Source organism: Pholcus phalangioides, unplaced genomic scaffold, assembly GCF_987345545.1.
Source record: "Pholcus phalangioides strain wild (caught in Gottingen) unplaced genomic scaffold, Ppha-v1.0 ptg000015l_1, whole genome shotgun sequence".
Lineage (NCBI taxonomy): Eukaryota > Metazoa > Arthropoda > Arachnida > Araneae > Pholcidae > Pholcus > Pholcus phalangioides.
This window is the reverse complement of record NW_028301608.1, coordinates 36,402,240-36,427,384: the sequence shown is the minus strand read 5'-3', so window position 1 is coordinate 36,427,384 and position 25,145 is coordinate 36,402,240. Positions and strand designations below refer to the sequence as shown.

At 36.8% G+C, this 25,145-nt stretch overlaps 1 protein-coding gene across 1 annotated transcript in view; it reads right to left on the bottom strand.

Moving 5' to 3' along the window:
* LOC149075934 (receptor-type tyrosine-protein phosphatase kappa-like) overlaps positions 1 to 25,145 on the bottom strand; it is a 193,151-nt gene that overhangs the window by 32,023 nt on the left and 135,983 nt on the right. Inside the window, exons 5-9 of the mRNA XM_089243447.1 lie at positions 13,999 to 14,035; positions 11,534 to 11,631; positions 9,701 to 9,826; positions 7,384 to 7,535; positions 550 to 685 (exon numbers count right to left, since the gene is read on the bottom strand). Of these exons, the coding sequence (XP_089099573.1) occupies positions 550 to 685; positions 7,384 to 7,535; positions 9,701 to 9,826; positions 11,534 to 11,631; positions 13,999 to 14,035 (549 nt within the window). The remainder of the gene's footprint in view (positions 1 to 549; positions 686 to 7,383; positions 7,536 to 9,700; positions 9,827 to 11,533; positions 11,632 to 13,998; positions 14,036 to 25,145) is intronic.

Sequence of the window (25,145 nt, the reverse complement as noted above, 5' to 3'; positions counted from 1 at the left end):
AGGATTCTCTTCTTGAAACTGTATTGCCATATAAATAGATGCTTTTATTGTCATATTATTATTCTCGTAGTGTAGCGGGGATACCATTTCTATTGTCATTAATCATGACACAAACTCCCCCTTTCGCTCCATCTGCGGCACTGTCATCGAAAATTGAAGGTAGGGTTAAAAATCGTGACAATATGACATTTTTACCTTTTCTGTTTAAAGGGGACTTTCGCAGCAGCAGCAGCAGTGCGTGTTCGAGAACATAAAAGAAGGTTAAACACGTTTAAGGATCTTTGAAAGAAGACAGAGAGAGAGAGATCTCTATAGCAGTCGATAATTGCGTGTTTGATGTCCATTGGAGACCGTGTTTTCCTACGGGTGGTACCAGGCAGTAAGTTTTTGTATAGGTTTTATTTTTTTTTTTTATATTATTATTCCCGTTACTGAGCCCGTTGTTCAAATAATCTCTCCGGCGTCCCATATTTTCCTTTTGGATATAGTTACCTGCGGTCGATCATAAAAAAAGAAAGTACATTGACTGTAGGTAACACACACACTTACCACATCTTCGATCATGCCCCTGCGAGCGTTCCTCAAGGTCTTGACGTAACCGTAGACATCATAAACGCTATCCTCTTCACCGAATTCAAGGTTCGAGTCGAGGCAGATGAAAGCTCCTGTTCTACCGCAGCCGTCGCTGTATTAGGGAAAATAAGAGAGGGAATAATGAGAAGAAACGACAGATGGTGAAAGTTTGCGAGAACTTATGGCGAGATAAAACCTCCGTGAATATATATCGCCTAAACAACACTGAGAAACTCGTAAATTATCCGAACCCACTACCGTAAATAAAACGAGCTGTTTCGAGAAACATACCTTGAAGAGAATTTTGTGAAAACTCTCGGTCACGCGAGATTTTGCGTGCTTGCGTTTCGAGGTACGCGATGGAGGGTATCGCTACTAATTATGATGGAGAACCGTAATATATTTTTTGATGGCTCTTTTTACAAATCCGCAATGTTGAAGTCTGTAAATTTTCGAAATAGTCCTGTGAATTTGACTTTTTCTTTTCTCCAAATTTAAAAATATATACCTCCGATTTAAACTATTTAGTGTAGTAAACATTATTTACAGTAGCGAGATTGAGATGATTTTGATTTTTTTTCTAGGCTCAATGTATGAATGAAAGCCTTTTTTCTAGATTTTATGCAGAGGTGAATTCGGGAAGGAAAGTTTACTAGTCTCCAGCGGGAGGGGGGGGGGTTGAACCAGCACCTCCTAGAGATAGAAGACCTCCACAGTCTGCTCGTGACGTCAGCAAGTATAATACATTTTCCCTCAGAATATTCGGGGGGGGGGAATTCCCTGCTCGTGCCAGCATCATCGTTGTGAGGAAAAGAAATGATCGGTCTCAGAATTGGCGATTTTCTATGCCCCACATCCAATCACTATGAAGTATTTGTGAGCCAGTCAGGAAGATTCTACGCCAAAATAAGAAGGAACGAAATAGGATGCTGTGTTTCAAAATGTTGCAAACTTACTGGGTAGTCTGAATGACGTTTATGGCAAACAGTGCAGAGGCCTTCTATCTCTAGGAGGTGGTGATAGAACTCAGTCCTCTTGCAATTCAGTGCGTCACGCTAAAGAGCGTAAATAAGGAAGGAATAGTCATGCCTCTTGTGGTGTATATTCATATAGCGTTTGTCTGTATTGCGAGAGGACCTGGAGGAGACTAGTAGACTTTTTTTTCTGAGTTCACATCGGCATAAAAGCCAGAAAGTCTTTCCTTCATTATCTACAGTTATATCTCAGCTTACGAATTTTTCGATTAACTTGGATTTTTTTTTTTATGGTTTTCAGTCTCGGCTAACTCTGTGGTTTTCCAACTTCGAGACGTGAATGCGAGCCGGTCTCCCATTTGGAAAAAGTTTCTCCGCAGAGAGCAGGCAGACCTACAACACGATATCGACATAACATGAAAGCTCAAGCAATTGTTATCTTTACTTCAAAATTATGAAACAGAGATGGAAGCACCAGCAAGAACACGAAAGCAGCACAATTCTTACGACATAAATACGTTAAGGGCACGCATGCACTCGGAACACATTCCGGTGTGTACCAATACACTAGAAATTCTGCAGAGGAATGTGCACGAGGTGCATGTACGGTTTAGCAGCAGTAGTCTCGCCTAACGAACGTATTTTTTTTGTGTGTGTGAATACATACAAACGCTGACATAATACAGTTGCGTCGTGAGCTGATTTTTCCCCCCGAATCGTCATTACCGAAGGAGATTATTTTCAAAAGGGAACATTTCCATAATTACAGCGATACCTCGGTTAACGAACGCTTCCGCTTAAGAATTTTTCGGGTAACGAACATTTTTCTCGACGTTTACTCAAAACTTACATTTTGGTAGAATATCTTTTTCTTCTTGACAATTTTCACTGATTGATGACGATTCATCGCCATGTTATTTTTACCGATTGATTTATGTACTGATGGTTCTTAATAATTTAGCATGATTCGTATATGGACGTTTCTTGATGAAACGAGCAAATTTTCAGCTCGTTCTTTTTTGTATCTCTGCAGGTGTTAACAAAGACTTGTTGGACTTCCGGTTGCACTTATCCTCCGGGAAACGCTTCGAAATCTTCTCTTGGAGATGTGAAGCAGCGGTTTTCCATCAATACAGTGCCTCGGCTACCAGAGTCCATCAATATCGGCTAACGAATATGGATTTGGCTAACGAACTTTTTATTTGATATAGGGATTGTATCAAAGCCTCCTAGAGTAGTATCTAGGAGGCTTTGGATGTATCATCCGTCCACAAAAGCCGCCGCGTCGTGAGCTAAATTCTCGTGCTGATCAAAATTAACCCAATGGGTAACTGTCACTTGAACCAGATTAAATTATTTCCTGCTCGGAACTGCTTCCCAGATACTTCTCTCTTTCTCTCTTTTAGAAAGATTTTTATCCATTTCATGTGAAATGAATGATTATGCTAAAAGAAAATACCTTTTATGAAAAAGGAGTCCTAGATTTGAACGGTTTCCGTGTAATACAGTAAGACCCCCCCCCCCCCCGATACTAAATTTGACACTTTAGGAATTTATTTTTCCTGTTGCATGTGCGTGTGCGAGAGAAATGAGCTGACTCCATCACAAAACATACCGACTCACGCAATTTTTATTTCTTTCGTGAAAAAAAGTTCATTTCAAAAAAATTCACCAATTATTGGTGAATTTCTTTACTAATTTTTAAATCTAATAAAATGTGAGTGCATCACTTAACCTGTCTGTTGTCCAAATTCGGTTTCATTTGAACTTGCAGAACGCTCTCCTAAAATCCTCTTAGTCCAGGAAAGTTTGAATTCGATAACCTCCGTATTTGAAACTGTGCATATAATAACTCACGCTATCATGTTCTGTTTATCAGTACGTTTGGAGGTCAGTGTTAATGACCCAGAATGAATGAATACCAAAACTTGTTTAAAGTGCTTAAAGCGATTAAACTCTTAGAAAGTGTTCGGAACTTTGATGGACTCCGTATCATAAAGGATTAGTGAAAATTGTTGGAACCGTCTCGAGCAAATGCAAAATACGAACATTTCCAGCCTCAACGCACATACACAGAGCAATTTGGAGTGAACAAGAGAAAGATTCACGTTCTCTTCAAATTTATGTCTCGTAGAGGAATGGTTATCCTCTCAAAATGCTTTCAAAAAAGCAAAAAGAGATTTTCAAGTGCTTAAACCAAGATGTTCGAGTCGAGAACAGACACTCACTCGTCTTTTGAAGTGTTCGATTTGAGGAGATGCTGAGAGAAGGGAAAAATAAGACGTTTTTGCACAATTCTAGTTTGGCAACGAGTGTTTCTGATCCATTTTAAGTTGTTTGTTTAACAAAAATTTTCATTGACATTAAGCGGGAAGAAACAGACAAAAAAAAAAAACCTGACGGGCCTCATCAAATTATTTTTGCCGCTTTTACAAAAATGGCGTTTTGAATTGCTAATGGAAGACGGCGGCTAATATGTGAATATATAAAAGCGTCTTAACGAGTTTATTCAAATAAGCGACGCTTATAATTTTGATGGATTTTTTCTTTTAAGTGTCTGGGTGATTGTACGAAATAATTCATAATTTTTAAACACAATTACTAAATAGATGTATTTTGAGAGAGAGAGAGGGGAAGAACTGTTTTCCATTATTTTGAGCTTTGGAACTTAAGAAAACGCCTCACGTCACATTAGTTTCTGTTTTTTTTCTATTCTTTTAGCATCAATTGATGTTTTATTTTCTCACCTTGGCGAGGATCTAAATTAAATTAGTTAAGAGCTGAATACGCATTCTATTGAGAAGGAATCAGTGGTAATTCCCAATGATTTTTGTAATTGTAGATTCTATAGGCTTCGCATCGGAAAACATAATGAAATTAGCAGATTTGTTCTCAGACGCAAGAGTTTCTAAACCGCGGTTTCCCAAGATATCATTGAGTTTCACCAGGCAAATTATTGAAAAGAAGGGTCGTTCTTGTAAAAATTGAGTTCCTTTATTTAGAGTAGACGTGTACGTGTAGAGATGTTTTTACGGGTTTGCTGAGTGGCAACAACGAATCGAACACCGAACACAACTTCGAGTCACTGGAGATTTTTAATTTATTCTAAAATTTTATAAAATTATATATTTTTTTTATTTCTTCCATGTTTCATTTGATTTTTGATTTTTTAGTATTTCGATTCAGTTGTTTACCTTCTGAGAGACATTTTTTTTTTCTCACGGAAATTTAATTTTTTTTTCACATTGAAAAGAAAGCGAGAAAAACTCAAGAAAAAGCGCTCTATATTAAGACTGTCCCAAATTGTTTGCACAGCAAATATCTCAGCAACCGTTGACAAATATATAAAAATGTATATATAACTAGCTATAATATCCGGTTATCCTTCAGATTTCGGGATCTACATCCAATAACTGGAAGTTTTAGTGCACACAGGGTCTACATAAAAAGTTAATTTTTCTGTTTTTTATGTATACGATCCCGTAGGAAATTTAATACATTTTGAGTTAACAGTACATCATTTGATGTGCTGTTTGTAATTTAAAGTATACTTCCAAAGTCAACGGTTGCAGAGATTCGAGCTCTGCAAACAATTTGGAACAGCCTGCTGAAAAAAAAAAGGAAACGCCCTAATCCCTACAATAGAAAATACTATCTGGAGACGCTATTAAAAGGCATTCGAACTCATCGAGAGTTTGCAGCTGATGGCAATGGCAGTGGGCCATGCCATATAATAAGAAATTTAGAACAACGGCTAAATTCCACGATACTCGTTTCGAAGACTAATTTCTGCAACCTTGGGGGAGTATTTCTCGTTGGCCCATTTCCGTCTCTGATTCCAGCTCTGAACTCTGACGCTGGTATTTGCTATTTAACGAGAGTGAATTATTGTTCAAGCAGTTAGGAAATTATTTATGCTCAGTTTTAAGATGTATGTGCAGGAAATGGCATAGTTTCAGTTACTTTGTGACTCAACTGGGTCACGCGAGACACACACAAACACGTTCACAAAACCATGGAAAAAGATTCAAACCGAAACAGTGAATCATTAATTTTTTTTTTCTGTGTCTTTTTAAAAACCACTGCTTCTCCGGCGTATTTTCCCACTCCAGCCCATTTCTGCTGTCAAAATGCCTTTATTTTTTTTTAAAAATCTTGTAAACAGTTGTAAAGTGTGCATGCAGTTGACAAGTTCAAGTCATCGCCGTTGGGCGACCTTGTGGCTTCTCGTGGAAACAACATCAAAGTTTATTGTGTGGTGGGTGGTGGGATTATCTTCAAATAAACACTCTCGGGAAATGGGCTTTTTTATTTCCAGTCCTGTAGACAGCATCATCATGAATGAGGTTCCTGCTGTTGACGTCAAGAGGTTGTGTTTAAACGGGTTTTCATAAGTTTTTTTCCTGCTAAATAGAATAAAAAAAAGGAACTGATGTGTGTCTGCGTGATGTGCGTTGGTTCCGATTATATTCCGTCTCGTGGAAAAGAGTGCAGTTCCATCATCCTTTTACTTCCACACACGAGTTCTCATTTAGTTCATCTCCTGCTGGAGAAGGACTGATCCAACAGCAGCAACAGCCTATGTATGACTCACGCCAACCACCTTTGAAGTTGGAGAGCTGAAAAAGAACGTGGAAACTGGCTGTTTGTTTTGCAGCAGCAGCAGGAGGAGGCAGCAGAGCTCCTTTTAGACAACATGCTTATTTGCTAACGAGACGAGTAATTTATTTTTTTCTTCTTCTCCCTTGCTGTCGGGGATGTTTGCTTTGGACACCCAAGTGTTTCTTTTCTTATAAAAGTGTGATGTCTTCTCATGAAACTGTCATATGATATTTGACTACTCGAAAAGTTGCTGTATCGATCTACAAACCACGAGTATGTACAGGCGAACTTGGCTGATTCGAACTCGGTTGGTTCGAATTTTATGAATTCCCTTTGAGTTTCTCATTGAATTTAATGTTGAAATTATCTCTTTAAATTTATGTTTTGGATAATTCGAAGTTTGATTCAGATATGCCATTTGCAAAATGTCTGTTTTCTCAGAATTCCTGGCTAACTTTCAGTCATCCTTTCCTTTATTGTGTGGTATAACGATTTTTTTCCCAGAGTATAACATAAAATTCAACAATTTACCATTTTTACTTTAAAATATGGAAGGCAGATGTCAGCACCAGCAAGAATACGAAAAAAAAGCATAATTCAAACAACATAAAGACAGAATGGTTATAAATAAACTGACACTACTCAGATATGTAGCGCCTATTCTGATGGAGGCAATTTTGATGAAACTTTTTATATAGGAGATACGATATATGGATTACGAGGAAAAGAAAAATTCAATAAAAAAAAGTTCAATTTTTCATCACCAGGTGAAAAAGTGGTGATTTTTATCGAAATTATCTTTTTCCCAGGGTCCAAATAACGTATGTACAGTAAAATCTCTGTTAACGGACACCCCTCAGATGCGGTAAATCCTTATTTTACGACTAAATAATAATTTCCCCAATAGGGGTTTGAAATGCATACACAATAAAAGTATGCATTTCAAACCCCTGATTAACGGTCACCCCTCTTTTACGGAAGAATTTTTTTGTCCCACCGGAGACTGCAAAAGAGAGGTTTCCTGCACTGAGAGGTTTTACTTTCAATGAAATACGTTTACCTCAACTCGCTCCAACATACTTCGGAATAGTTTCATTATAATTTTGCTGAGTAGTGTCAGTTCGATAAATTGGATAATTTGATCAATTTTGCCGTCTCCCCCCTTGATATTCAAATCAACCACGTTCGACTGTACATGATACAAAAACGAAAGTGTCAATTGGGGATAACGTACCTGCAGTGCACGATGAGAGGACCGTTGTCGGTGTGCTTGTTGAGACACATTCTGACTCTTCTACGGAAATCCAGGAGAGATGCTGGGAAAGGATTTGCGTGGGTTGGCCATGCTATGTAGTGCATGTGCGATATCTCCCGAGATTCACCACCCTGGAAGAAATAGGACAAATATATAAAAATTTATATATAACTAGCTATAATACCCGGTTATCCTTCAGATTTCGGGATCTACATCCAATAACTGGAAGTTTTAGTGCACACAGGGTCTACATAAAAAGTTAATTTTTCTGTTTTTTATGTATACGATCCCGTAGGAAATTTAATACATTTTGAGTTAACAGCACATCATTTGAGCAATGTTTGTAATTTAAAGTATACTTCCAAAGTCAACGGTTGCAGAGATTCGAGCTCTGCAAACAATTTGGAACAGCCTGCTGAAAAAAAGAGGAACGCCCTAATCCCTACAATAGAAAATACTGTCTGGAGACGCTATTAAAAGGCATTCGAACTCATCTAGAGTTTGCAGCTGATGGCAATGGCAGTGGGCCATGCCATATAATAAGAAATTTAGTACAACGACTAAATTCCACGATACTAGTTTCGAAGACTAATTTCTGCAACCTTGGTGGGAGTATGTCTAGTTGGCCCATTTCCGTCTCTGAACTCTGACGCTGGTATTTGCTATTTAACGAGGGTGAATTATTGTTAAAACAGTTAACAGTTAGGAAATTGAGTTTCCTTCAATTACTGGGAAGATTGAAAAAGTGATACACACCATTATAAATACATATAAACTATTATACATATAGTGGTAGGATTAAAGTGACAAACCATATACACGTCTGAAACGCATTGTTTGAGAACCAGAACATTCCAGAAGTGATTGTTGAGGCTCAGGAACAACCATTGTTGCCGGAGATTTTTCTTTGCCCATTTCGGACATTTGCCCAGCACGATAACAGGTTATCGATTTATAACATTTTACTGTAACAGCTACATATGAAACACGAAAAATACTTTCTCAAAGACTTGACCGTATGTGAGCGATACAGTCACTGTTTACCCCGGCGTTCACGTATGTACATTATTCAGGCAGCGTATTATTATTATACATTGGCTTCGAGCGTGTCTCGGTGTATCTTACAGCTCCCGTCAAATACGAGCCTTGATGAGTTTTATTGAATAACCGACTCAAGCTGCCGTATATTCATTTTCAAACAAACCCCCGATTCATCCCGATCACGCGAAGGTTTTGAAAGGTTCAATGATAAATTTGCTTTCCGCCTGTGTTACCTTTATCTATTTCCGCTTGAACTATCTATCCAACGTGCAGAAACTATCCTAATACCACACCGATTCATCATTCATCCTAGACTGATGATACCGAAACGCTTCTCTGTCCAGTCGGAAAACTGTTCCCGCGTAATATTTCAGTACATTATTATTACCTTTTCTATGTTTTTTATTAGGTGGATGGCCAAAATTTATTCCCTCAATTAAATACAACATCATGCAAAGTTGTAATATTATACAGGGTGTCCTGTAAGTGCTAACGCGGCCTATATCTCATCAACCGTCCGTCGTAAAAGTATTATAGTTTCAACGCAAAAATTGCTCAAAAAGCGTTCAAAAATTAGCCTGCAACAGTTTTGAGAGTGAAAATACATAGAGTGTGTAACAAAGAAAAAAATATAAAATTTTTATAGGGTTTCCTTGTCCTTCAACTTCCAATTAGAAAGTTGTTGCTCTGTCTCTTCTGAGGCCAAAAAAAAAAAAAAATTCCAAGTTTCCAAGTGCAATATTCGCTGAAATATTCGAATTCGGGGGAAAACTTGTTAGTTAGTCGTTAGTTTTAAAAAGTGGTTAGTTTTTGCTGTTCTTCTATAACTTTTATCAGATTTTTGAATTCAAATATCTTAGCGAATATACAACTTAATAACATGGAAATTTTTCTGTTGGCCTCAGGAGATACAGGGCAGTAACTTTCTAATTGAAAGTTAGAGGACATGGGGACCGTATGAAAATTTAAATTTTGTTTTTGTGACACACTATATTTCCACTCACACAAAACTGTTGCAGGGAAATTTTTTAACACCTTTTGAGGATTTTTTAAATTGGAATCATACCTTTACGACGGACGGTTCATGAAATAAAGGGCGCGTTAGCACTTACAGGACACCCTGTACAGAGAGTTTTACTCAATTTGTTTTTATACGGTGTATGAAACTACGATATTGAATTGAATCCAAGGATTCTTTCCAAATTTCTAGTGTTCAAATATTCAGGACGTGGATAATAAAAATTGAAGATCATACCTTTGTAACGGTCAGTGTTCTTGCTAAGTAATTAGCGTAAGAATGCTCCGTTTGTAGAATAACTTCGACGTCACCGTATCGCTCGGCGTGGTCCGTGTCCATAGGCCAGTACCTATCACACATTACCTGCGGAAGTAATTATTTTCGAGATTTTATAAATCGAAATTTATTCAACTTTTTCAAATACAACCCTCCATGTACACAATGTATATATTTGAATGGACATAGCAAATACATGGCCAAAAAACTTATTACACCAATTTCTTTTCTAATTTTTTTTTTCTTTTGGTATTTTAGAAAGTACATCTTTTAGTGTAATTTCAGTACAAAATACAGCTATACAAGTAGAATACTTCTTTTCTACAAAGAGTTGATTCTTTGTCGGTGTCATTTTTCCAAAAACTGTTAAAATCTTACGTGTTTAAGGATTTATAAAATCGTATCAAATTGAGGGGAATTGGAAGTAAAATTCTAGGAAAAACTATTCAACTTTGATAAGCTATGTTTGTTTCTGTTTGTAGATAACTGTAAAATAAAAGGCAAACTGAATATTCTACTTTAATTAGCTAAAACATGCACTCTAATTAATTAAATTGGCATGTTGATGTATTGTTTCAATTAAAAATATGCTATAATAGATAGAACCGCTCACAAAACCCCGGACTTTCGCAAAGGAATTTACTTCCGTTACTTCAAAAGAGGCAGATTTGGGTCGGAAAAAGTTAGCAAAAATTTTGAAATTGAAATTTACTTACACAAATACATTATCATTACACAGTAACGCAATACACACAAACACAAAATACGAATATACATTATTAACAAACGTGATTGCCCAAGGGATTATAACAATCCGCCCAGGGCAAAATAAAATTTATACATATTGATACACACTTATACTAGGGGTCGACAACAGATCGACTGGTGTAATATAAATGTATAATGTAGATCGATTATTGGTGTAATATTATTCTCAACAAATTCATAAAGCGAGAGAAAAAATTTAAATAATAAAATTACAAGTATAATCCTTGTTCAATTTCGTTTATTTTAGCTGATTGGTACTTTTTAAAATTTATATGTGAAGATTTTCCGATTTTTTTTTAATTTCATTTCATTCAATCTATTATTTTCCTTAGGTGCCATGTATATAAACTGTGTATTATGGTTTCAATTGGTTTAGTTTTGTCAGATTGAATTCCACGTTGTCAAGTTGGTCTCTGATGGTGCTTAATGTTTCCATCCGAATACTGCCAAATTTTCAGGATATTTTAATGAGACCATGAGAGAGGCTGTTCAGTTTTTGACCACCAGGTGAAAAAGTGACGCTGTTTATTGCATTTTTCTTTTCTATGGTCCATATAACGTATATACCAAGTTTCGATGGAATACCCCCATTAGAACAGGCAAATCGTAGGTCTGAGTAGTGTCAGTATACTGACGGGCTCTGTATAGGTCTGAGCAATGTGAGTATACTGAAACTACTCAGACATTTGTAGCGGCTGTCACCCTGTATTTCAGTTCATTACTTGTTGTCACAGCTTTAGACATCCATTTGAGATTTTTGTTAAAAACAATTCCCCTGGATAATTTATTTTTTCCGATTTGGTTATTTCGGTGCAATTGCATTCATTACGTGAGCAATGTTCTTCACGATATTGCATTGTTATTAGCTCTATGTTTTTCTGTTGGTGTATAATTTACATCTGTATTTGTAGAAAAAGAAATTGAATACGTTTTTATAGGGAAATGAACCACAGAGGGTTAATATTTATGTATTTCAAGACCAGAAAGCACAATAAACGCTCTTCAGATGAGTCTCTCGGGACTTACTTTTATGAAGTCGAAAACTTTAGTAAGCATGACGATGACTTGAGATTTTTGTTCCCAGACCATTCGCCAGAAATCGGGAATAGTCAGCTCATTTGGACCTTTATAAAGAGAGAAGGCAGAAGAAAATAACATATAGTCTATACACACATGAAAACAAAATCAGTCTATTTTCGAATACTATGAGGTTTTCTGATCGATTACTGCTCGAAATTCCGGTCGTATCTCAAGTTTTTGAAGAATATAATGTCTTTTTCCTCAAATATGGATTTTTTTTTTCAAACGCATAAAGTAGATAAAAAACTTAGCAGATAATGAAAACTGAAGAATCAATCATTTATAATAGCCTCGAAGTAGATATGTATTGATTTACGACTGAACTAGAAAAGCTCTTCACGAGGAATATCGTCCTCCTCAAGATAACATTAGAGTACCGTGAAGTACCTATGCACCAAAAATCCTGAATATTATAGGTTGATTTACTGATATTTTTTTTGTGTGTGTGGTGAACATCGTTATTGTTATCCAATCTGTATAAAACTTCCGACAGAATTTAGAATTTTTTAGGCCTGTAAGTGATAATTCCGTATTATATTTACGGTATATTAATTTTCATGACCTCATTTATTTGCCTGCCAAACACGAATAAGTTAATATAATAATAAGAAAAAATTAATTAAATAATAGTATTTTAGAATCAACAACATTAACTGTAAGCCTTAATTAATCTAAGTTATATCGTGAGTAATTAGTAATTGCAAAGTAATTATTTTCAGTAGCAATCTGTTCCAATTACCGTCGCGTATTTTTGAGATAGTTTTTTTGAATAGCTTTCTAATTTGAATTCTTTTGTACTGAACTATGATAAAACCATTTTGTATCTAAGTAATATTTAGTAACTTTGCACCAAAACGATTTCACTATTTTCGCATAGATTTATTATAATTAAAGAATGTAAAATATTTTCTTCTTTTCTGAGTAGTTTGAAAGGTATTAAAAATTATCTATGCTACTAATAATAATAACTCTTAATTCCCTGGACAGATCATAAAGATCTCTTGGGAATACGGGCTCTGACCACATTATTCATTTATTACATTATTTTTATGTTACGAAGATTGAAATCGTACTGGTTTCAATTAGTTGTCCCGGTTTGAAAACACGCACTGCTGCTGTAGTCGATTTTTGAGTTATCCGGGGAGAACATATATATAGTATAATTTTTCCATATTTAGTCGTAAATGGGTAATATTAGTGGCGAAATTATTCAGTGGTTATTGGTAGATCTATCAAGGACACGAAACACGCACGTTCTAACAACATAAATACGTTAGGTTCATGCATATACAAACACTAACCCAACACTTTCCGGCATGTACCGATTCATTAGAAATTCCTCAGAGGAATGTGTACGAGGTGCATGTTAGGTTGAGTAATAGTGGTTATTGGTAGATGTCTGTAGCGTCATATTAAAATTTGGTCACAACTAACTACACTATGAAGTTACCCGGAGTTCGTACCAAACACGAATGAATCTTTGAAATTTGTTGAATCATTATATCAATTTCAATTTTCAATATTCAATTTTCAATATTCAATATTCAATTTTCAATATTCAATATTCAATTTTCAATATTCAATATTCAATTTTCAATATTCAATATTCAATTTTCAATATTCAATATTCAATTTTCAATATTCAATATTCAATTTTCAATATTCAATATTCAATTTTAAATATTCAATTTTCAATATTCAATTTTCAATTTTCAATTTTCAATTTTCAATATTCAATATTCAATTTTCAATATTCAATTTTCAATATTCAATTTTCAATATTCAATATTCAATTTTCAATATTCAATTTTCAATATTCAATTTCAATTTATTTTATTAAATAACAGTTACATTCGCAAAAATAAAACTACCCAAGAGGCAAATGGCTGCCAATAATGGGGTTTATGATCATGAAAAAAATTAGAAACTGATACAAACTTTTGATGGGGGAAAAATATATACATAAATTCAAACACACAAATAATCGTAAATACAAAATCAAGTTAATTAGTAGTACAAGTATTCTGAAATTAAATAGTACATATGTATAATGTGTTCATTATGTTGAAGTAAAAAAGAAAAAAGGGGGGGGGGAGAAGAAATGTATATACATGTACATATTATGGCTGGCTTGCTTTCGGAGTGCTACTTCAATTAGACATTAAAAGGGATTAATAAGATTTGCAGTTATGGAACTATGTGAAAATAAATGCCAATATCATTTATTGAGTGAAGATATTCTTTAAGCTTTGTTTTGAAATGAGGCAGATTCGTAATTGTTTGCATTTCATATGGTATTCAATTGAAAAACATTGGCAATTCAATTTATAGAATCATCATAGATTTGTAAATACGATAAAGAAGTTAAAACTAATTAAAGAAAAATATATTATATACATATTTACACTCACCTTGAGTGGCAATGTAAGCGTTAGGTTTCGTAATTCCCTATGAAAGAAAAGAAAAAAAAAGTCAATGTTTCTTTTTTAAAATTTCAAGTATCGATTTCACATGTTGAGTGTAAAATGTACGTAGAGATAGAATTTTATTCAATGAATTTATTTATTTTCACACACGGGCTTAAATTTGAATAAAAAAGTAAAGAGAGGGCAACAACTTTTCAATCAAAAGTTACAGGATAGAAAGACCGTATCTCGGGGTAGATATACAGTCCCCGTAACACAAATGACAGCTAAAGTGTAAAGTTGTTTGAATAAATTTTCCGATTGAAAGTTCCACTCTCTAAAATTGTTAGATTGTTTACACTATATTAAATATAGTGTTACTGCCAAAGCCCGAAGTGCAGCCAATTCGTGAAATGTCAAAAAGGTTTGATAAAAGTTCAATTTTTAGAAATAATTCGGGATCTGGCCGGTCATTTAGCGAAATGGCTGGTGATCTTTGGCCAATGTTCGAAGTGCTGATGCAAAACGGTCCGGTAAGCGCCACATACATTTTTTTCCCATCGCCAACGTGTGATACATGGCTATATAGTATCTGTGTTGGATTAGCTTCATATGACGAGAGAGAAGAAAGCGAAATTCGAGAGAAAAATCTATTTATAAAATTTTATAGACATAGTTTTTCTGCCACATTTTGGAAAAAAAGATTACTGCATCTTTTTACGGCGACATGATGGTTGGCCATAGCTTACGTGGACATATTTATCACAAATAAATACGCCAATTTGGCGATGACCCCGAATCATGCCTTTCCTTTTCGAATGTTGGACAAGGAATCGCCAGCCACTTCGAGAACTGGATGGCCAAAGTCCGACATTCAGACATTGGCCGGGTTAATTTACAACGAAATCGGACAATTCGCAAACTGACCAATTTCGGGCTTTGGCAGTAACGTGTACATAGTTACTCCTCCTAGCCAGATAATGGCTCGCCGCTCTGTCTCAATGAAGAGATTTTAGCAGGTAGTCGAAGAAGACCTGGGCCATGCTGAAAGCTATGCATATATGTGTTGTAAACCTAACGTGAAGTCTGTTTCTATGCAATGTTTGTTATGTGTAGGGCTACCATCTGCTGTCAATTTTTATAACTATGAATGAAGTGTAATGATTGAATAACTGTATCGTTGTAGGCCTGTTTCTCTCTTTGGGGAGACTTTTCAACGGGGAGATAGGCTCGCATTCGCGCCTTGGAACCACAAAAACGAACTTCAGCCGACCATCACTATGGCGATTTTGGGGTTCGCACCCGGGTCCTCGAGATACGAGTCTGTCACTATGACTACTCGACCAGTATAGCGGCAATATACAGGGTGTCCTGTAAGTGCTTATTCGGCATTTATCTCATCAACCGTCCGTCGTAGAGGTATGGTTTCAATTTAAAAAATTTTCAAAAGGCATTCAAAAATTACCCTGCAGAGTGAAAATATAGTGTGTAACAAAATAAAAAATCTAAATTTTCATATGGTGTTCCCCGTCCTTTAACTTTGAATTACAAAATTGTTGCCCGGTCTTTTCTGGGCCCACAAAAAAAAGAGAGAGATCCTATGCTTTTAAATGCAATATTCGTAAAGATATCCGAATTCAAAAAATCGGAGAAAGGTTAGGAAAGAACAGCATAAATGAGGGGAAAAGGATTTTCTGTTCTTTCATAACTTTTCTCCGATTTCGGAATTCAAATATCTTAGCGAATATTGCACTTAGATGCGTGGAATTTCTTCTGTTGGCCTCAGGAGATACACGGCAACAACGTTTTAGTTGCAAGTTAGAGGACAAGGGGACCGTATAAAAAATTTAGATTTTTTTTTTTATTTTGTGACACACTGCATTTTCGCTCTCGAAGCTAGTATAGGGTAATTTAAAAAAAAATTTCAAATATTTCACGCCTTTTGAGCGTTTTGTGAACTGAAATCATACCTCTACGACGGATGATTGATGAGAAGAAGGCCGTGTTAGAACTTACAGGACACCCTGTATTCACACTTACTGAAATAAAAAGCGGGAACGTTATCGAAGGTTCTTATAAGATTATGTGAAGCACACACACACACACACACACTTTCAACTGAAGTAGAAATATGTCTTCGAAAACATAATCCCTGAAAGTCAGGTGAAAGGAATAATGTAAAGAAGAAGAAAAGTGAAGCGAAATATTTCAATCACATTCTTCGAAATTTTCACCAAGATCAGCAGGAAAACGACAATAAACAAGAAGAACAACAAATAAGCATTTTTTTCTATTTTTATTTTTGAGAAAGAGATTTGAAAACAGGGAAACAAATTCCTTATATTTCATTTCCTCCTGAAAAAAAAAAAAAAAACCCAACATATTTCCAAAGAAAAAGCTCAACGACAAGAAGATGAGAATTTGACATAAGAGATTAGCAAGAAGACTTCTTTCTTCTATCGGTATCTTTCAGTGAATGCACCATTTGAACTGATGTCTATTATTCTTTTTTTTCGCTTTCTAAAGAATAAGTTATACAGTATAAGAAAAGATAACTTCAGCCGTTCTGTTTACCGTCTTTTTCCTTTCGTAAAAAAAAAGCCACAAATGCAAAATGTTTTTTTTTTGAAACTACAATTTGCCCTCCACCCAAGAAAAGGCTAAAAATAAGAAACGAGCATCTTTGTTCTGAGAAAAGTCATTGTTTCGGAAGCGTTTTTCGCATATCCACTTTCCATTCACGTTTACTTCTCTATTCTTTACTCTTACTAAAAATAACTCGGGCCCACACCTTGGGGGGGTTCTTTAACAGGTGAAATATCTATGGTTTTTACCCGGCAGGGTACCAAGATTCCCTCCTGCGAGTGTTTCGTCTATTCTATACACTTTTACGCATTTTTAAACTACTACATCAAAGCCATGTGCCGAAATTTACGGGTATATTATTCACGTCATGCTGACATGAATTCTTTTAGAATTTTTTGAATTTTCTTTTTTTTTGGAAAGAGATTGGGTATTTCTTTATTGCATGCACCTCTATCCAGCATAGATGAAATATAAAACATGTTTTACATGTTTTTCCACCTCATAATTGAAGTTTTTACTGCACGTAGTTCAAGTTATATTGCCTTAGATCCTTTTGACAGGCTTGAGCATTGGAATCGGCATTGAGAACTGTAAGTTTCTGTGCAGATCAGTGATTCCTAACGTGGGCGTTAACGCCCCCTGGGGGCGGTAGAAACTACGGGTACAACATGGGATTCTATGGGTTAGATTCCTTTGGGGGAGCGATGGGAGAAAAAAAAAATGTCTGAAGAAGGAGGCGATGGGACAAAAATGGTTGGGAAACTATGGTCTAGATACCCCTGGTATGTGCGTAAAATGACTACTACTTCACCACACACCATCTCCGACCATATCGCTATAAGCAATTTACTGATATCAACGAGTTGGTTTGGAAATAAAGGCGCCATTTATCACAGTCTCACCTATAGCTCGTTAGGAGAAAAAAAATACCTTTTCATCTATATTCTTCCCCGGGTACGGACCTGGGACCTGACGGCAACCTCTATGGTGGAAGGCGAGCATCTTACCACCACGCCACTGGGGCGAACGAGTAAATTCCGAAAGTGTGCCGCGGGCAATTTAAGTGAACTGGAAGTATGCTGAGGGTCACTTGCGTATCACTTAAGTAATTTAGAAACTTTCTGGAGATGCTTGAATGATTTGGAAATGTGCCTCAAACAACTTCAGGGATCTGGGACTGGGCCGTAAGTAGCTTAAGCGATTTGAAAGTATATTCCGGGGAAAACTTAAAGTGATCTGGAAATAAGTGCGAGCAGCTTAAGTGAATCTGGAGACGTTCCGCGGATCATTCAAGTGATTTGGAAACGTGCGTCCAGCAGCTTAAGTGATACCTAGAAATGTGCCTCGCGTAGGTAAAGTGATATCTAAAACTGTGCCTCAGACAACTTAAGTGGTTTGGAAATGCGCCTTGCGAAGCTTAAATGGTATTTAGAAATGCGCCGCTGGCAATTTAAAATTTAGAAATGTGCCACGGGTCACTCAAGTGATTTGAAAAATGTGTCGCTAGCTATATTTAAGTAATTTCGCGATCTTTTTTGGACTATTTGAGTGGATTGATAATCGATCCCGAGTCACAATCGAGTAAAAATGATTTTATGATTTTTCAATTCCTTACAAATTTGTATGCAGAAAAAATTTACGGAAAATTTCAGAACGAAAAACCACAGGATAATCTTTTTGCAGGAAAGATGTCTACGTTGAAATTTAATACCATTTCAACCACAGATCCGTTGGTATCCACAGCGAAATGGCGCGATGTGGTATAACTATTGTTCAACCACCATGCTTTTATGATTAATGATTTATTTAATTTGGTAAAATTAGGTTTTAGGTTGTGAGTCACATCAAATGATTTAAAAGGCCTCACATTTGGCCTGAGGCCATGGGTTGAGCTTGTATTCAATTTAAAATGATTACAGAGTATGCATATAAAGAAAAGTAAAATGTCTTACTTTGTACACAATAAAACCTTTTTAAAGGAACTATCTTCCATTTCTTATATTATCGGGCCTTTGGAGAAGTAGTTTATAACCCGTTAAAGCGGTTTTTACAGTTTTTCTGATCCGCTTTATAACTGCCACATTGAAAATAAAAGGCTATTAAGAACCCGAGATATTTCGGGGTGATCGAAATAAAGCAGATCAAGTTGGACGAGATTGCCGCTGTAAGGGTTAATAGAGGTGAATGATGCAATAGACTAGAAACCCCCCCCCCCCCACTCTATTGGTCGGCAATTTATTTCGCAAAAGTAGCCCTTCAGAGAGGTGTTTCACTGTTATTATTATTATTTCACTGTATGCGTTATACATAAAGAATATACTTCGTTATATAAATTGAATTTGTTATTTAATTTAGATCAAAAATTACTGAGGAACAAACACACACTCAAAAAATATTAATCATCAAAAATTATTTTCATAACTACACAGTCGGTCCCGCTTAATCGTATATAAACGATTCCATCGCACATTATGCGATTAAGCGGGGAACAATTCAATTGCTATCTCACAACGTTAGTATAGTTTGTATATTGAAAACTGATGAAGGATCTAATACTAATTAAAACTACTCGAATGAATCAGACATAAGAAAATGAAATGGAAATTATACAGTAGAGCTCCGTTATAACGGCAGGTCAAAATCATGGGAAAAAATTGTTGTTATAACGGACTTCTCGTTATAAGCGGACGTTTTTTGTAGCATTAGCTCTTTGAAAAATCACCTGCAAATTCACTCGTTATATAGAGATTATCGTTATAAGCCATACTCGTTATATATAACGGACGTTTACTGTATTTCATGACAATGATCATCACACAACACCCAAGAATTTTACATTTCATTATGAAAGTTACCGCCCTCTATTGGTTTAATGGGGAACAAAAATCAAATCAAATCAAATGTACGTATTGAAAACAACTTGAATACTTTGGGCTAGTACCTAAATGACTTTTTAAAAAAATATATTAGTAACAGATTTTCCATTAATTCCAAATGCTTTCATTCAATAAAAACGTGTGTGTATAGTGGTTGATGTGTATAGTGACGGACTCGCGATGCGAGGATCCGGGTTCGAACCCCACAGTGGTGGTCGGCTGAAGTTGGTTTTCTGTGGTTCCCAACTTCATGGCGCAAATGCGAGCCGATCTCCCCGTTAAAAAGTCTCGCCACAGAGAGCAACAGTCCTACAACGATAAATCATTCAATCATAACACTTCACTCATAGTTAGAAAAACTGGTGGCAGATGGCAGCACTACACATAACAAGCATTACAGAGAAACAAAAAAAAACTTCACGTCAGGTTTCAATACACGTGCACGCACACTCCCGCATGTACCGATTCGTTGGGGGTTCCGCGGGGGGGGGGGCGGTGGGTGTGGTGTAGCAGTAGTAGGTAGGGCCTCCAAAAAATGGCTCGGGGATCGTTGGGCAATTTGCCTGTTGTGGCGTTGTATTTGTATTAACAGCTGACGTGTGAAACGTAATATTAGATTAAACGGGGAAAAGTTGTTGAAATTATCATTCAAAACGGAAACATTTAACATTGCCTCTGTGGGAGAAATTTTGGTGCCGGAGGATTTTATCCGTTTAAACGGAGTACCCGTCATTCGATTAAGCGGTACTAACTGTATTATAATAATCTGGGCTTTGTAGCCCAGGTCGATAAAGTACTTGCCTAAAGTATTAAAAAATGTTTAGGGGGCTGTCACGAGTTCGATACACGACTAGTCCTTGAAAGAAACTTTTCTGACGCGACAACATGACGATATATAAGAAGATTGTCCCCGAGGGGTTTAGGGACAATCTTCTTCTATGTAGTATGTATCTAGTATAAAAAAAAAGGCAAAAAAAATGTCGAATACTGCCGTTCGGAATCGGCAATAAATTGTAAGTCAGGGTCTAGCTGACCCTCGTGTGCGGAAAAAATCAGTGTGAAGAGACAGAAGTGATCAATTAAAATCTTTATTTAGTTTTACAAGCATTGATATTTACATGATTACTTATGTATAGTCCTCCTACCACGAGATGAGATTTGGCTACGGCACGTCATGTCACGTCAAACGATTCTATTTTATTCTAGAAGGACATGCCAATCGTGAAAGCTCAGTCACTGATGAACTTTTCTCGATGTGCAATCGTTTTACCAAAAAAAAAAATTGAATAAAATCATCCAACGTGACGTGACATGACGCAGCGAAAATTCATCTCGTGGTCGGAGGACTATACTCTATTCAATTGCACCTCTGATGCACATAGTGTCTGAATGAGATTTGTAAAAATAGTTACAAGAGAGTCTACACCCCCCCCCACCTTCGCTTTCGTGAGTACTCAAAGTAATGAAGATCGATGAAGATATCAAATTTTGCCGTATTTTCACTCTTTTTTACGTATGTTTTCAGTAATTTGACGTTTTCTAGAGTTGCAGTATTTCATCAACGAAAACTTCTCAGCTTGTCACAGACCATCAAGATATTCGAGTAAATAAGATATCGGATATCAATATTTTGACGGATGGCCGCATAAAAACCATTTCTATTAAATATCTCATTTAGATTCCCTTATAGAAGGAAATTCACTTTCTTACGACGATGAATCATATCAAAAATAACTAAAAGAAAAATGCTGATATCGGGAAAAACTCCTTATTTTCTGTATTTTCCCCCCATTCAACTATATAACATCGGTTAAACTCATAAACCATTTTTTTCCGTCGAGTTGAACATTAGGGATTTATTTTCAAGAAGGTGTTATGGGAATCTGTTCATACTTCACTAGGCTTTCTTTTCACATCAAATCAGCACGTTGAATGTTCGTATCATTCACATGAAAACAGCAGTATGTATAGGGTGTCCGCCTTTATTGTCCGAAAGCGAATTTCTTAACTACTAGTCTCTGAGAATTGAAAGAAAAATCCGATTGTATATAAAAAAACTGTTTGGAATGTTGTTAGCCCTCATTTGCTTAACCCTTTCAGTGGCAATCCCGAGATATCTCGTCATACTTGATCTGCTTTAATTTCAGCTACCCCGAAATATCTCGGCTTCTAAAAACGCGTTGAAATTGTTTTTACAGTAAAACGTGTTTTAACCCCCCCCCCAATCAATCAACTGTCAGTGGGCGGAGTAAAGGTTAGATAAGAAAAAGAGCTAGACTGTGTCCTTTCCCTCTCTTTCAGCACTGTATACGTTCATTACAAATAAAACAAAGTTTTTTTCCCCCAAAAAACAGTATTTCAGTTTCTAGAAAGCCACATACGTCATGGCAAGCAACATGGTCAATATGCAAACATAGTTCGAAATATTGCATACCGATAAGATCAGAAAACAAAATACAGAACAGACGGATAGCAGAAATCTCTTAACATATGTACAGTAACGTGATTTCACTGCGGGCTTGGGACGGAAATGAAAATAAAATCCTGTCAAGGTGAACGAATGATACACATACTGTACATATTGTATTAATGTTTACAAACGATCTCAATATAAGGTCAGCCCAGGCGGTGGCGATGCTGAAAATAGCGTCCTTTATACGTCGTATCTCTTCCGGAAATTCTTTAACAGTCATGACATCATGAAATTGAAAGGAAGCTTTCGATAAAAGCTTTTCTGTAACGTCGCTTCATATTTTCAATTATGACCTGGTCCATACGCTGGATAAGTGGCATTTTATTCGCTGGAAGAAACAGGCATGTTATTTTGCCATCATCACTTTTATGTTCACAAGAGGGTTGTGTCGGGGCATTGTCCATTAACATCAGTGCTTCCTACGGCAACTGCTTTGCGGTCATATGATCTCTAACGATCATATGAGGCACGAAAACGCTGTGGAACCATTCTAAAAAAATTTTTTGGTCTATCCAAGCACTTTTTGGGCCTAACAGCTCACAGGCAATGAGTTTATATTTGGATTTTAAATTTTTGAAAGCACGTGGTTTTTTGGATTTATCAATTACCGGCAGGGGTAATCTATGATTGCCGGTGGCATTTGCACAGACCATACAGTAATCTGAACTTTTTTGGACCTTAAAACTTTGGGCTGTTTTTTCCGTATATTTCTTTTAGATGATGACGGATTAACGACGGTTAGACATGTGACGGTTAATCAAAAAAAAGTTTTACTGTATACATAAAATAAAATGGTGCAAAAACACTGTATGAACAATTAAATTTGGGAATTTTACACTCTGGAGAATCACTTGTGCATTGCATAGCTGGTGCAAAACAACACTCTACAGAACAGAAATAAAAGAATATATACATCATTAAAAAACTGACTTAGGCATATTGGTTGGAAAAGTAATACAAGGCTAGGGGAAGTTGCACATAGGGAACACATCCTAATCCATACAACTCAATGATGACAAGGGAAAGTAGTACACATCCTAGTTCATTATCAACTGCCTGGGGGAAGAATATACATCCCAGTTCAGTTGCCCCACCCGCTTGATCAGCCTTCAGCCTTTCTGAAAGCTTTTTTTTTTTCAAGCCGAGCACAACTCAGGTATATTGCCATGAGCAATTTACTAACAAGTGAGTTGTGCCAGAAGTGTAAGTACAGGGTGATTATAAAAAAACTATCCCGACATATGGGCCCCTAACTATCATACCATTCACAGAAACTGAATGAAATTTTGGCATAAGGTATTTTGGGGTATGCGCTCAAGAATGATATGGAAAACAACAGTGTAACTCTAACAGTTACGGTTACAGTGAGAAAATTTCGAAAATATCAAATGGCAACACCAAGTTTTTTGTATTGGAATGTGATCTCCATTGTGAAAAACCCTAAATACCGTTCGAACGGCAACTGTAGCATGAAAATCACCGGCGGTAGATAGGCTAAAAGTGAGGACAACCAATAAGGACAGAGAAGCAGCATAAAATAAAGCATTTTATTGTGTTTCACAAATTTTCCACATGACCTTGTGGAGGACTAATAAGGCTGGGATCTCAGCCGAACAAACGGTGTGACGAATGAAACGAACATTAATGCTCTGGTGCACGGCAAAGTCCTTTTTACTTTTTCCTTGCCTAGCTCCGGGGATTTTCGTGCTACAGGTGCCATTCCAACGCTATTTAGTGTTTTTCAGTATGGAGATCGCATTCCAATACAAAAAAATTGGTGTTGCCATTTGAAATTTTCGAAATTTTCTCACTGTAACCGTAACTGTTAGAGTGACACTGTTGTTTTCCATATCATTCTTGAGCGCATACCTCAAAATACCTTATGCCAAAATTTCATTCAGTTTCTGTGAATGGTATGATAGTTAGGGGCCCATATGTCGGGATAGTTTTTTTATAATCACCCCGTATGTGTACCTAACAGTGCGTATCTAGTGTTGTGTATGATTTTTAGTGCTGCCATTTATATCTCAGAAGTGAAGTGAGTGAAGTGTAATGACTGAATATTTGTACTGTTTGTAGGACTGTTGCTCTCTGTGGCGAGACTTTTTAACGGGGAGATCGACTCGCATTTGCGCCTTGAAGTTGGGAACCACAGAAATCTCCTGATTAGATTCATCAGATGATGAGGGTGGATTGAAAATCTGGTTGACATGCAGCAGTCTCGAATTGGATTCCCGGAAGGCGAAAAAATTGTGTATCTACTGGAGACACAGCGGGCTCCTAGCGATTATTTTCTTCCATAAGAACTGTGAAGTAGACCAACTGTGAGTAGACTCAAGAGAAAAACTGTGGTAACAGACGGTGAGTGGACATGGTGAAACATATAATGCGTTCCTATTTCTTTCGCCACAGGAGCAGAAATAATTATTGGATACTCTAAACCTCCTTAAGTGGATAGGGACGGGGGAAGTGTTATGTGAATAAAATGATTTTAGAGCACTCGGCCACGCTTCCCTAAGCAGAGAAACCTAATGTTTATTGTTCATTCTCTGATTTACTTTAGCAGATGTGTCCCAAATTTATTGCCATCTCTGTAGAAGGAGAAGCCTAACATAATTTTTAGCATATGAGGCGGGCAATGGGAGGTCGAATACATCATTCGACTGGACAGTTAATTTGACGATCCACCGTGTCCACCTCCTCCTCATTTCCCTCTATTCCACAGTGGGCACGAACCTATGAGATGTGAATACGAGGATGTTGAATAAGAATATTTCTGATGGTACGAATGAGCTTGTATTTAGATATGGGGGCTTAGAATGGCGATAACATTAGACAGACTGTCAGTAAAGATAACGGTTTCATCTGAATGTTCAACGGCAAATTGAATCGCATCAAGTAGTGTGGCCCTTCACTACTACTTCACCAAACACAAACTCTGGCCATATCGCTATATTGCAATTTACTGCAATTAGTGAGATGGGTTGGAAGTGAAGGCGCTGCCCATCGGTGGTCGCCTCGAGTTCGTTAGGGAAAATATCTTATCTATATCCTCCCTTGGGTTCGAACCCGGGACCCTGACAACAACCTTCACGATGGTAGACGAGCATCTTACCACCATGCCACTCGGGCACGGCCCTGCACTACTGGCAATGGTCGTCAAATGCTAGAGGTTGGAAGGTATTGGAAGGCTGGTCAAACAGAACGACCAGTACCTT